Source organism: Populus trichocarpa, chromosome 12 (genome assembly GCF_000002775.5).
Source record: "Populus trichocarpa isolate Nisqually-1 chromosome 12, P.trichocarpa_v4.1, whole genome shotgun sequence".
Lineage (NCBI taxonomy): Eukaryota > Viridiplantae > Streptophyta > Magnoliopsida > Malpighiales > Salicaceae > Populus > Populus trichocarpa.
In genome coordinates, this window is record NC_037296.2 from 14,737,476 (window position 1) to 14,749,675 (window position 12,200).

Below are 12,200 nucleotides of genomic sequence, written 5' to 3' on the forward strand. Positions count from 1 at the left end.
TCATAGAAGCCAAGGGATTTTAGGGTTAACATTTTGCTGCTCCGGGTTGAAAGTAGGAGGGGATAAAGAAATTAAGAAAAGCCTGCATCTTAAGTTTTCTCTCATACTGAAAAAGCACTTCTGGGGTCCCTCTTTGAAGTGTTAGTCTGTGGAGATGAGAATGCAGTAAGATAATGTCACATCCTAACAGAGGGTATAAAAGTTTATGAGAGGGAAGTGGATGACGCTGCATTTGAACTTTAGAAGGACAAAAATAGTGTCCCAGCATGTTCTCTCATGTTGAGTGCTTGCTGTGCCATTATACCAATTGGAGCTGCTGGAGAGTGTTAGCTTGCATTTTAAAGAAGACTAGGGAAGTATTTAAGACAAATTTTCCCCATTATAGGCATATTGTGGTCATGCTTGTCTTAGTTGTACACTAGGCTCCCACAAAAGGCGGTCGCGGCCTGCCATTGGATGTTTCATCATGATGATCTGATCAGCTAAAAGCAGACCAGTAAGATCAACCTTGACATTAAAAAGAGCTGTTTTGATTGTCATAAACACACCACAAGATCATGTCTTTTAAAGGGATCGACATGACCATGCAACAAGCTCTATCATCGATCTAAATGCATAAAGAATGGTCACTGGATGATGCATAATACTAAAGATCTTCATCGTTGGTAGTTATTGGGCCAAATTTATTACATGGACATAGCATTGATGGGGGAATTGCTTATCAGATGGAGGCAAATTGGTGTGTGCAAATTCACGGCAATATCTGCAAGTGACTTGTAATTGTCTTATCATGGATATACTGTTGCATCTTGTTGTCATGAAACAGATGGATGAAACTAAATGAAATGACAAGCGATGTAACAATATACTCACTCTCTCTATTCAGCCTTTTTAGTCTGGTACTTTCCACTCGCTCCCATTTCCTGTTACTTGTTTTCCTATTTCCGACCTAAAAGGGTTCCAAATTCCAGTGACATTCGAGCGACAATTTAGTGAAACTAAAGTAAACGTAAAGATCAAAATACTGTAGGCTGAGACAGCGAGCAAACGAGAGAATCAATCAAATGTGAAAAATCTAGACAGCTCCAAAGTAGATTAGTGGGATCTTCATATAGGTAAAAAAAAGGTCAGAGAATAAGTTGACATTGATTTGGAGGATTTTAGAATGGCAGGAGTAACAGGAAACTTATATAGAGCTTGAGTGGGTGTGTTCTAATGGCATCAGATAAGAAGGTTACATGAACCATATTCCAGACAAGGTTTCTGTTTACGTATAGCTGATATTTATGTCTTACATTTCTACTGTTATCAATGCATGATGACTTCAAATCAACAAGGGAGATATGAAGGTTAACAAGGGCATGTAGCGAAAGCAAGAGATTTTATTTGCATAGATATGTTTTTACATACTTTACATGGAGAGATTTATTGAACCATAATGCCATTACTAGCTAAAGAACAACCGAAATTGAGCAGAAACAATACGTATGGCAAGTAAAGCCAGAAGAGGATGGAAAGCCCGACCTGCCATTAAGCATAACTTGGCATACGACTTGATTCTTCAGACTCCCAATTGGTGTTAAATTTCAAGTGATGACTGTAGGCTTGTCCCTTCCTGTGAAGTCTTTCAACTTTGATACGGACAATGCCAGATCTAAAACAAACCAAAACATATCATGAATACATATTCTAGTAATGCCAGAGAAATTAGCATTTTACTTGAAGGAAAAAATAGTACTGACCTATTAATGGTTTTAGGGCTATTTGAGCATCCATCTCATGTTTAGAGACATCTGGTTCAAACTGTTCAACGTAGATTCTGACAGTTGCACCTGCTGATCCAGTTCCCTGTAGATGTAGATGTTCCAGTTAGAAGAAAAACCAGAGCCTAAGAAGCTTCAAACTCTGACAGAAAACTATAATCAATTGAGCATACAGATAGACGGAATATGATCCTCGATCCATCAGTGAAAACAAACCGGATGCCTTGCTTTGATACCACACTTCCATCCACCTATAATAATCACATAAAAGATAAGTTAAACATGGCAGTGATATCAGGCTACAGGTGCTTGGTGAAATCGTAACTGATCAAATTTGATCAGTTAAACATGCAGAGTTTTAACTTACAGGATCAGTGTATGTAAAGTCATCAGCAAACTGAAGGGTGTAATTTCCTATAAAGCAAATTGTAATACAATGCTCAGAGATTGTCAGATAGCAGGCGGTGATTAAATGAGAAGGAGATCAAATATAAACTTACCATACTTGTCACCTGGTTTGCTCTTAGAGACCAAATCTCTAAGATACTGTATCATTTTGTTGGCACCTTCTGATTCACATTCCTGAAAAAGAATTTACATAAATTAAAGAATTGTACCCAGTACGCACCTCTACTTAGACACTGGAAGTTTAGTCCATAGCTGCATCCAAAGCATCAACTATACCATGATCTAAAGATTTGGATGATGCTTACTTCATAATCGTATCTAGAAAAGAAATTTCTTCCATAGGTTGCCCAGTGCTCTTTCACAACATCAGCAACAGATACTAACTTCTCCCCTGGTTTCTTGTCTTTGTTTCTGTATGCAATAATCGAAAGCCATGCTAAAACAGCCCTGCATTTAGATAGATTTGTTATTCTGTATGGGATTTGACAGTCTTTCATAGCAGAGGAAGTGAGATGTGCTAAACCAAACAAAATATGAGGGTCTTTTAGAGACCAAACAATAGCCTTAAAAATGTAAACATGATTTAGTGCAATAGACCTTTATGGAAAAGAACAGACACTGAATCTGGTTCATCAAGCTTTCTAAATATACTAGGTCGTAACATGATTCTGATGAGATTTTGCGATAATCAACAAAAGATAGCAAATCTAAACAATATACTTGTGTTGGAAAATCTGAAACATGCAATGAGACAGACTGCTGTGATAAGGTCAAATCTGAAACATGCAATGAGACAGACTGTGTTGTGATAAGGTCAAACACCTAACAATTTAAAGTAAAGCATTCCTATGAAAAGATAATATCAGACAACTATTTAAATCCTAATTTAGCTCGTAGGCTGTGAACCACTTGAACTAGCATATAGTTCCATCAGCAAAGCAGCCAATCTACCACTTCCATCCAGACCCTCTAATCTCTCAGAAGGAATAGGTAAGGACAAATATACGGCAGCCCTTCTACCCCTAGCAATTGGACCCAGCCAAAGTTCATGGCAGAGTAGCAGACAATCTGTTGCTATTGGATGCAGCCAGAGAATTGGAAACGATCCATGGAGGGTAATAAACACCCAACGATCAAGCAGACCTTGGCAAGATGAAGATTTTTTCACATATAAACCAACCCGCAAAATGCTTGAATTATAATATACTAGTAGGGAGGTGCTGGTTCTGGTTTTCATTTTGATATGAAGTAGAATGTTTGACAATTACCACAGAGATTTTTACAAGTGTGATAAATTATTAAGCTTAGATGACTGTGGCATGATAAGAAAATGAAGAAAGGTTTAAGGAATGTCATGAGACAAAAAGCATAAAACTGCAGACAACCTTCTATAGCAACGTAGAATTTTATAACCAGCATTAAGTAGGACATGTAAGGCTATTTTTCTTAACATTAATTGGCAGGAAAAGCCTTATTGTTGGTCCATGTGAGAGGTTCATTGGATGCATCTCAGACATTTACCATATGCCATCCTTCTCACGAATGTGATCAGAACCAGTTCCAAAACTTTCTTCACCACAAATTGACAATTTTCCGGCATCCATGAGATTCCCAAAAAATTTCCAACCAGTAGGGACCTGAACCCAAGATAAAAGATTGTCAGGAGAAAAGCATCTCTATCAATGCAAAACCCTATTCTACATTCTATGGTCTCCCCTTTTATTGAAACTAGAATTTCGTTTAAGGGTTGCCTGACCTCAAAAAATGGAAGATTCAATTTTTCAGCCACACGATCTAGAGCACCACTTGTTGGCATGGACCGAGCTAAACCCTGAAATTTGGAAACAAGACATTTATTTTTTGTTTCTTTGGACATCAAAAAGGTTGAAAAACATCTGCAGAATTTTCTACCTTGGGGCCACTTGTAAAGTATGGAATGGCTTGCACATTGGCAGCAATGATAGCGACAGAATCTGAAGGAGTGACAAAAAACCCTCTACCTAGGACCATGTTTCTGTCCCCGTCTCCTGAATAATGGTAAGAAAAGTTACTTCTGAAAAAGGGATATTAAGGAATAACGATATCATGATTAATCACAATATGGAGCTCAAAGATGAGCCAAATGATTCAATAAGAAACACAAATTACTCAGTCATCTGATACAAGCAATACACCCACATAGTGTTTAGGAAAGACATTTGGCAGCCTAAGTTTTCATTTTCACCTTTTTCAGTATACCTGCCCCCACACCAATGTTGTCAAACACTCTTACCAAAACTTCAAGGACCAAAACGAAGTTCCTGCCCAGGATTTACAGATCCTGGTATATATATTTGTTGTATGGATTTAAAGTACTTTAACATGAATCTTCCTTTTTCTTTAGCATATAGCAGCAAAATAGCATACCAAGCATTGGTTGCTTATATTAACCTAGTTTATTTTTAATCAAAATCCATCCTATAGTGAGCTAAAGAGTGGATCAAACCTTGATTTAAATTCAACTACTGTTATCAAGGTTGGCCTCCGCAGATTTGTTGTGTCCCAAGCTTGGCAGAAACTATATAATATGGTTCACCACCCAAATCAATTCATTCAAGATTTGCACTAGCCCCTCCAGAATTTTACACAATTTCTTCCTATTTGACTACTGGTTTCCTCATTATATCATCTACGGATATAGCAGTGAAAACCACTGAAACAACATCAACAAATTCGAGACTCAAAATGATCTTGTTGTATAAAGTGTCACTGTGTTAAACAGTGTAACTTGAGGGTTGATTTCAAATTGGCTCATTTATTTCAATGAAAAAGAGTGAAAACAACAGATGCACACAGTATATATAATTCTGATCTGAACGCATATGGCAGATTAATTAAATAAAGTAACGTTACTATCAGTAACAACATTTACTAAAAGAGTGCCTCCTGATATACTTGCATAACTGGACTTGTTAATTAGAAATACTTATGGCTTAGTAATTGGTATCTCTCCAAAATGAGCAAAATCAGTTGAAATATAAATTTCAGCAATTAGCAATTCATATATGGATTAAAAACTTATATTTTCCTTCAATGTTTGAGACTTAATTTAATTTATAGCTTTGACAGGTCAAATACACAATTCTTATATGGTCAATGCTTGTAGGCTGATAAAAGGGCAAAGTAACTTAAGTTGTCAGTACAGCTACTAAGTTCATCATTCCAATATTTTGTCAAACAATAAAAACCATGGCCACAACCTAAAGTTTATTTGCAGTTGAAATTTTACTTAGTTGATGCCACAAAAGGGAAACCCTTAACTTTCAGATCAAAATTTAGTTCAAAACCCCAAAGGAATTACTCAGTGCGGCCTAATCTGCCAGTGAATCCATGCATACATTCACTCAAGCAATTAATAGCACATCAAACACTTGAAAAATGAAGCATGTCAGTTTCTTCAAAATTCATCTGACATACCATCACTTGCAGCTCCAAAATCTGGCCCGTTCTCTGCATACATGATGTCGACCAAGCCCTTGGCATATCTGTTTTAGAGTAAAAGATATGGTTAATAGGATATCAAATGATTACAACTTGCTATATGGTCAAGAAGTAAATAGCCATCTTACGTAAGATTAGGATCTGGATGGCCATGCCCAAAATCCTCCAGAGGCACTCCATTTGAAATTGAATCCTACATGCAAAACTTAACATATGTTATCAGGAAATATCGGATAGTTCAAAAATATTTTCAAAATGTCTCATCCAGAAAATACCAGACTGGCCCCAAGCTTGTCCACAAAGATAGGTTTTGCATAAGCCCCAGTAACAGCATGCATGGCGTCAAATATAAATCTGAAAGTAAAATACCATACAATATACTTTAAAACCCAGAAAGATAGCTTTCCACATGAATTCAAGATTCAACAATGCCTATTATGCAAGAGTATAGAACTTGCATCAAACACAAACACAAGCAAAAACAATTGTGCATGCTTCTGTACTGGGAAAATAAATAGCGGAAGGTACAGATGATTATGATGGCAAACACAATATTTTAGCTGAGAAGTCTTCATATCAGAAGCAAAAGAAACACAGCATCTGTGGAAGTATCAACAGATATAGTGATCTAGTGAAAACAGGCTTACATAGATTGGCTGCAAATAGTTCAAGGGAGACTTTATTGCCAAGTTGAGAAGTTATGAACATCAGTTCAGGTTAATTCATCCATAAGTTAATACTTGGAGGAATATACATAACATTAGATAGCCAAAAGGAATAGAGGATCTTCTTCATCTTCATTATCATATGCATGAAGGAACATGAAAGAAAAAATGGCAATGTCACTTGGCAGTGAATAAATGTACCTGAAATCAGACCGAGAAAGGAGACTTTTGATGAGCTCAAAATCAAATACATTCTGCAAAATAATCCATACATTACTGACACGAAATCCAAATGAATGATCATCCAAAGATGCACGTTCATGTTTTTGTTTCTAACCTCCATTAACTCCAAATAATCAGAAACTGGGTCTACTACTTCAACACTAAAGTTTCCATATTTTGTGATTCCGAGAGTAGAAAGATCAACATCAGGAATGTCTGCCATCTTAATCTCAGATATCTGCATAGAATTCACAAAATTTCAGATTCATGCAGGAACTACCAAATTATAGGAAGTCAAATAATCAAGCATGCACGTCTAAATAATTATGGAGCTGAGACGATGTCCAGTTGCAACCCAAAACCTTCACTTATGAAAATCACAAGATTATAGCATTTTTTGAACAAGAAAAAATGAGTATTAAGCGAGTTAAAAATAAGCAAAAGAAAACAAAGAAAAAGAACCAGAACATCCATACTAATAAACACAGAAATACTTCAAATTGACCGAGTCTAAATAAAATCAATGAGTAATTAGCTTATAAATTAACTTGCCTAAACCAGGCAACCTATTGGTTTGCTGGTCTTTCAGTTTTATTTAGCATAACTGACCTAGAGAAGTATTGTAGAAACTTCCTCATGTTGATTATAGCAAAAAGGCTGAACCTTGGTAAAGGTTCGTATCAGAAAACACAGATTGGTTGTGTAAGGATCCTGTCATCTTGGTACAGGTTTATAGCTGTGAAATTTTGGATTGTTCATTCACACAGAGGAGAAAAAACCATACTCAAGTGGTAGTGCTCGGAATTGCCAAGGTTGGTGTCTACTTTAGGAAACAAATAAATATTTCATCTAAAGCATTTACACTTCGAATAGAGACTTATAGTCAGAGCACATTATTTACAATTGAATAAAAAACTAGTGTACAGGGGTAAACCTACGCAATGATTACATTTTTACTCTTCAAAAAGGATATAAAACCAGAAGAACATAACCATGTTGAAGAAAGATGAATAGCTGAACATAAGGAATTACAAGTAAATAACAAGATAATTTTTTGATAAAGGAATAGCCAGATACTTACAGAAAGGGTGTTTCCATATATCTTGTCAGTGATGGATTCAGGTGCAGGTTGCCCACTGTTGTAATTAAACTGGGAAATGTAAGGGGAAAAAAGGAAGGAAGCCACATCAACTGGTCGGTTTGCAAGTACCTCAACATGGTCAGTTCATTCAACTAAAACACCAATATGTGATTAGGAAAAAAGATCTCTGTTAACCAGATACTAAATTGCAAACCATAACATGTCAGGATGGTTAAATCATCAACATATATGACAAATGCAAAAATAAAATAAAAAACAGATAGCTGACAACTACCAGTAGTATGATAGCAAAAAAGTAGTGAAGCTTGCTGCACTATGCATATCAGCTCATCGTGCTTGATTCCCATATTTTTTTACAGCTTATAAAAAGGGTAGGAGTGGGATTGAGGGTCGAGATGTAACTATAATTAAGCAGGAGTATTAGATGAGAATTAGCAATTTACCTTGATACCCCAATCATATTCAGGTCCTCCAGGATTATGACTTGCACTCATTATAAATCCACCATTGGCCTGCAGATTTATTTGCTAGGTTAGGCAGGGAAAGGGGTAAATTTATTAAGGCTTTGAAATGAGTTGCTGAATGTCTGGTCAAAGCATAGATGAGAAGTATGTTCTTGCCTTCCTCTCTCGGATCACAGCAGAAACAGCTGGAGTGGACATAATACCTTCCCTGAAATGTTGGAATAACACCATAAACAGTGCCAAAATTGCATAAACATGATTCAAGATTCCAAAAAGTTTTTCATATTTACAACTTCAGATGGAAAGAAAATACTATAATTCTTTGAAGTTCTCCAAAATGATTATCAAGCAAAGCATCTGATAAAAGAGAGTTAGCTAAGTTATAATTGATTAATATTTCAACCTTATTTTTTCTGCCCAATAGACTACGAACATGATTCTCATTCAAACCATCCTGGGTTTTTGGAGTTAATTAACTTTTAACTTAAAAAAACAATTTGTTATCAACTCAAAGTTTGGTTCTATTAGTCAAAAGCAGCTATCACAGTGCATAAAAATCGGTCTCAAACAATTAGTCCTAGCATTTATCATTCATCTAATACATCAATCCTCCTTTGCATATAACCATTTCCTCCATCTGACAACAAAAGGATCAATCGTGGTACTTACTTGCCGACAAGGATTTTACCAACACCATTCCCAGCAGCAATTTTGATGATTATCTGCATTTTATGTCCACACAACTCCAATAATCAGAGAAGGAGCCACAGAATTAAACATATAAAAGGTATTATTAACTAATCATGACAGGTTGATTAAGTAACAACAATCACCTGTGAAGCTTCTAGGTTGAAGTAACGACCATCCCCTCCTAAGACCAACACTCCATTCTTGTAATCCTCTGGTGGCAATGAATTAAACAATGCCTGCACATACAAAAATTCAAACTTTACCAAAAACCTTTATCAAATACCCCCTAAACAATGACAAAACACAAAATTTAATGCCCAAAAACATGTAAAAGAAAACAACCAAACCTGAATCCAGTTTGCAAGGTAGTTTTCCTCCTTGAAAATCTTAACCTACAAAAACATAAATTTGAAACCAGAATAAATCACCTCTGCCCATCAATTTAAAATCAAACTACAATCATTTTTATTCAACAAAGCACATAAAACCCAGAATTCTAAATTACTTTTCTCTACTTTCTCAGCAACCAAACAGAAAAAAGAAGCAGAAATTTACCTTCTTTCGCAGACCACTTGTCCCTGTCTTCTGACCCTCAATTGGCTTTGTAGACACTGAATTAATCTGCAAAACACAAGAATCAAATACCCATTTGTTACTTATTTCCATATAAAGCTAACATACATTTGTATATGCACAAAATACAGAAAAGGAAGGACCTTGATGCCTTCAGGTTCAGCAATGGCAGTAGAAGAGGAAGCTTTGACAGAGAGGGAAGAACTAACTGAATGTAAATTTTTTAAGAGAGCAAATTTTGGTGAAAACAAAGAAGATGATGATAAAAGAGAGAAAGAACGGATAGGTGAAGAGAGGAGGACACTGCCATTTGCATTAGTTTGCCTCAGCTTTCTATAAGTTGATGAAAAGATAACATTTTCAAGTCTCAAACAAGAAGTAGAGGAAGCCATTTTTATTGCTTCTTGATCGACAATTTCTCTCAATGTATTCTTCTTCCCTTGCAAATGTAGTCAGCAGTGATCACTGTAGAGAGAAAATGGGAGTACTTTGTATAAGAGAGAGAAAGATTTTGGGAAGTGAGCTGAGAAGAAAAGGAGAGCTGAGGAAATCTCTGACTGCCGCATGTACTTTTAAAAGACTTATCTTCGCTTCCTATCTAGTCATACTCGTACAACTACACACACAAACACACTGTGAACTTCCTTTCTCCATTGTTTTATTTTATTTCTTCTTTTCTATTTTTCAAAAACAAATCGACAGCGCCAACGAAATCGACAAAATCAACAGAATCGACTGACAATGAATCTGGACATTGTTTATTATTAAAAATAAATAAATAAATAAATAAAATAAACCCCAATCAATAATATTGTGCCCCAAAACACATATTATTTTACCCCTTAGTTATTTTAACTTTAGTTTTAGTTTTGAGGGTAAAATGATCTTTTCACCATAATATAAATATCTTTTAAAAATTATATAGAGTTATTTTGATAAATATGTTTTGTAATGTATAATAAAATTACTAATATAATCAATTAATGAAATAATGCAATGTCTTCTGTACAAAGATGTTTTTGTATTTTCATGTTTTATAGAACAGTTGAATTACTACATTACCCTTACAATTAGAATTTTTTTAGCCTTGACTTTAAGGGCTTGATTGTAATTATGATTTGTTGTTAATATTGTTTAGTCATAAGGGTATTTTTTTATTTTTGCACAAAAAAATAAAAACAAAAAAGTTGTTAACGCATGTCTCGCACACATTAATGGGTCAGCAGCTCCGTCGCATTCAGGCGACATCTACGACTGACTTCAATAGTTGTAACCGTAATTTCACCGCATCATTTCCTTCGTCTCGATGTCTCATTCCTCTCTGGGTGACATATGTAATGTGGTCCAACATGGTTTGGCTCAAAATTACTTTCCTTTTCTTTCTTTTCCTTCTCTTTCTTTCTCGGATTTGCATGCTAGCAATGCAAAAATTCATATTAGCCCTTCTATATATTTTTTCTTTTGATTTAGTCTCTCTTCTCTTATTTGCAATTATTTTATTTACATTGATTATTTCTAATTTGATTTTATTTTCAATTTCATTTCTAGTCATTTGATTTTTTAAATTTGATCCTTATTTTTTTAATTTATATTTGTTTTGTTTTGAATCATTTTCTTGATTGATTTTTTTTTTCAATTCCACCCCTTGGCATTTATTTTCATTTAAATTTTAGGTCAATTTTAGACCTAATTCTTTTTATTGCTATTTTTATAATCATTTTCTTAAGGGTTTGTTTCTTACAATTCCATTCCTAAACGTTAATTTCATTTGATTTTTCTCAAAACATTTAATTTCATTTAATTTTTATGTTGAAATTAGTCATAATTCTTTAATTGCTATTTTTTTTCTTTTTTATTGATTTTTTTTCTTAATTTCATTTCTCAATATTTGTTTGATTAAGAATCTTGCTTCTTTGTTTTTTCAGATTTACCTTTAGTGAGGTCACCCCAGTCTTATGACTCGGGTAATAGATCTGAAGGATTAGCCCTGATCGACTTTCATCTTTTTTTAAAAAAAATTCCAATGTTTTTTTCTCTTTCTTATTTATAGGTCATCCCAATTTCATGTTCTAGGTTATGTGTTTAATTTATTGACCCAGGTTGATTGTCGAGTTTGCATGAGGTTTTTTTTATTATCATTTTTTTTATTTGACAAGTTTTTAAAATTTATATTTTTAAATTGGTTTATAATAAACTTCTTGATTGGACCCTGATCCAGGGTTTCATAGGTTGTAAGGTTTTTAAAATTTGACCATGTTTAAGATGTTTTTTTGGGTTTACTTGGTTTTTACAGATGTTTTCAATTTTATGCCCTATGATTTTTTTAATCTTTAAGATCTGGTCTTTATTTTTTTAATTGATATTTATTTTATTTGGAATTATGTTTTATTTTTTTATTAAATTGCATCCTCATTCTTTTTGTTGCTTTTGTAGGTTTTTTTATTAATATTTATTTACCGATCTCATCCTTTGAAATTAAATTAGTTGAGAATTAGGTTTTTTAATTGAATTTGGATAAAACAATTTCATGGGAAGCGACTTTTAAATATTAGACAAGATTTAAGAGGTTTGCCCTATTTTTTCCTTTTTTAAAAAATTAATGTTGTCTTGTTTTTTATCATTTTTTTTCAGTTTAATTCTCCTTTTTTAACTTTTGTTTTCTCTTTTTTTATTTGATTATATTGAGTTAGCTCTTAATAATAATAAAAAAAATTCTATTTCACCCCACCATTTTTTAATCTGCAAATAATCTATCATATTACAAATGATTTTTAATTTCACCATCTATGATTTTTTAACCTTTCAAGTTTAGTCCTAATTCTTTTAATTGAAA

The 12,200-nt window shown here is 34.1% G+C and overlaps 1 protein-coding gene across 1 annotated transcript; it reads right to left on the reverse strand.

The window, feature by feature from the left end:
* Positions 1-1,364: 1,364 nt before the first annotated feature.
* On the reverse strand, positions 1,365-9,959 carry LOC7482159 (phosphoglucomutase, chloroplastic). Its single transcript, XM_024581991.2, has 22 exons — positions 9,511-9,959; positions 9,350-9,415; positions 9,142-9,186; positions 8,938-9,030; positions 8,774-8,826; positions 8,261-8,312; positions 8,084-8,152; positions 7,620-7,688; positions 6,654-6,776; positions 6,518-6,570; positions 5,927-6,005; positions 5,780-5,844; positions 5,628-5,695; positions 4,083-4,198; positions 3,928-4,002; positions 3,693-3,808; positions 2,477-2,618; positions 2,264-2,345; positions 2,131-2,177; positions 1,937-2,014; positions 1,743-1,848; positions 1,365-1,654 (listed from the first exon to the last, which is right to left on the reverse strand). The coding sequence occupies exons 1-22, from the start codon at positions 9,757-9,759 to the stop codon at positions 1,587-1,589; spliced, it is 1,914 nt and encodes a 637-aa protein (XP_024437759.1). The 5' UTR covers positions 9,760-9,959; the 3' UTR covers positions 1,365-1,586.
* Between the last annotated feature and the right edge of the window lie 2,241 nt (positions 9,960-12,200).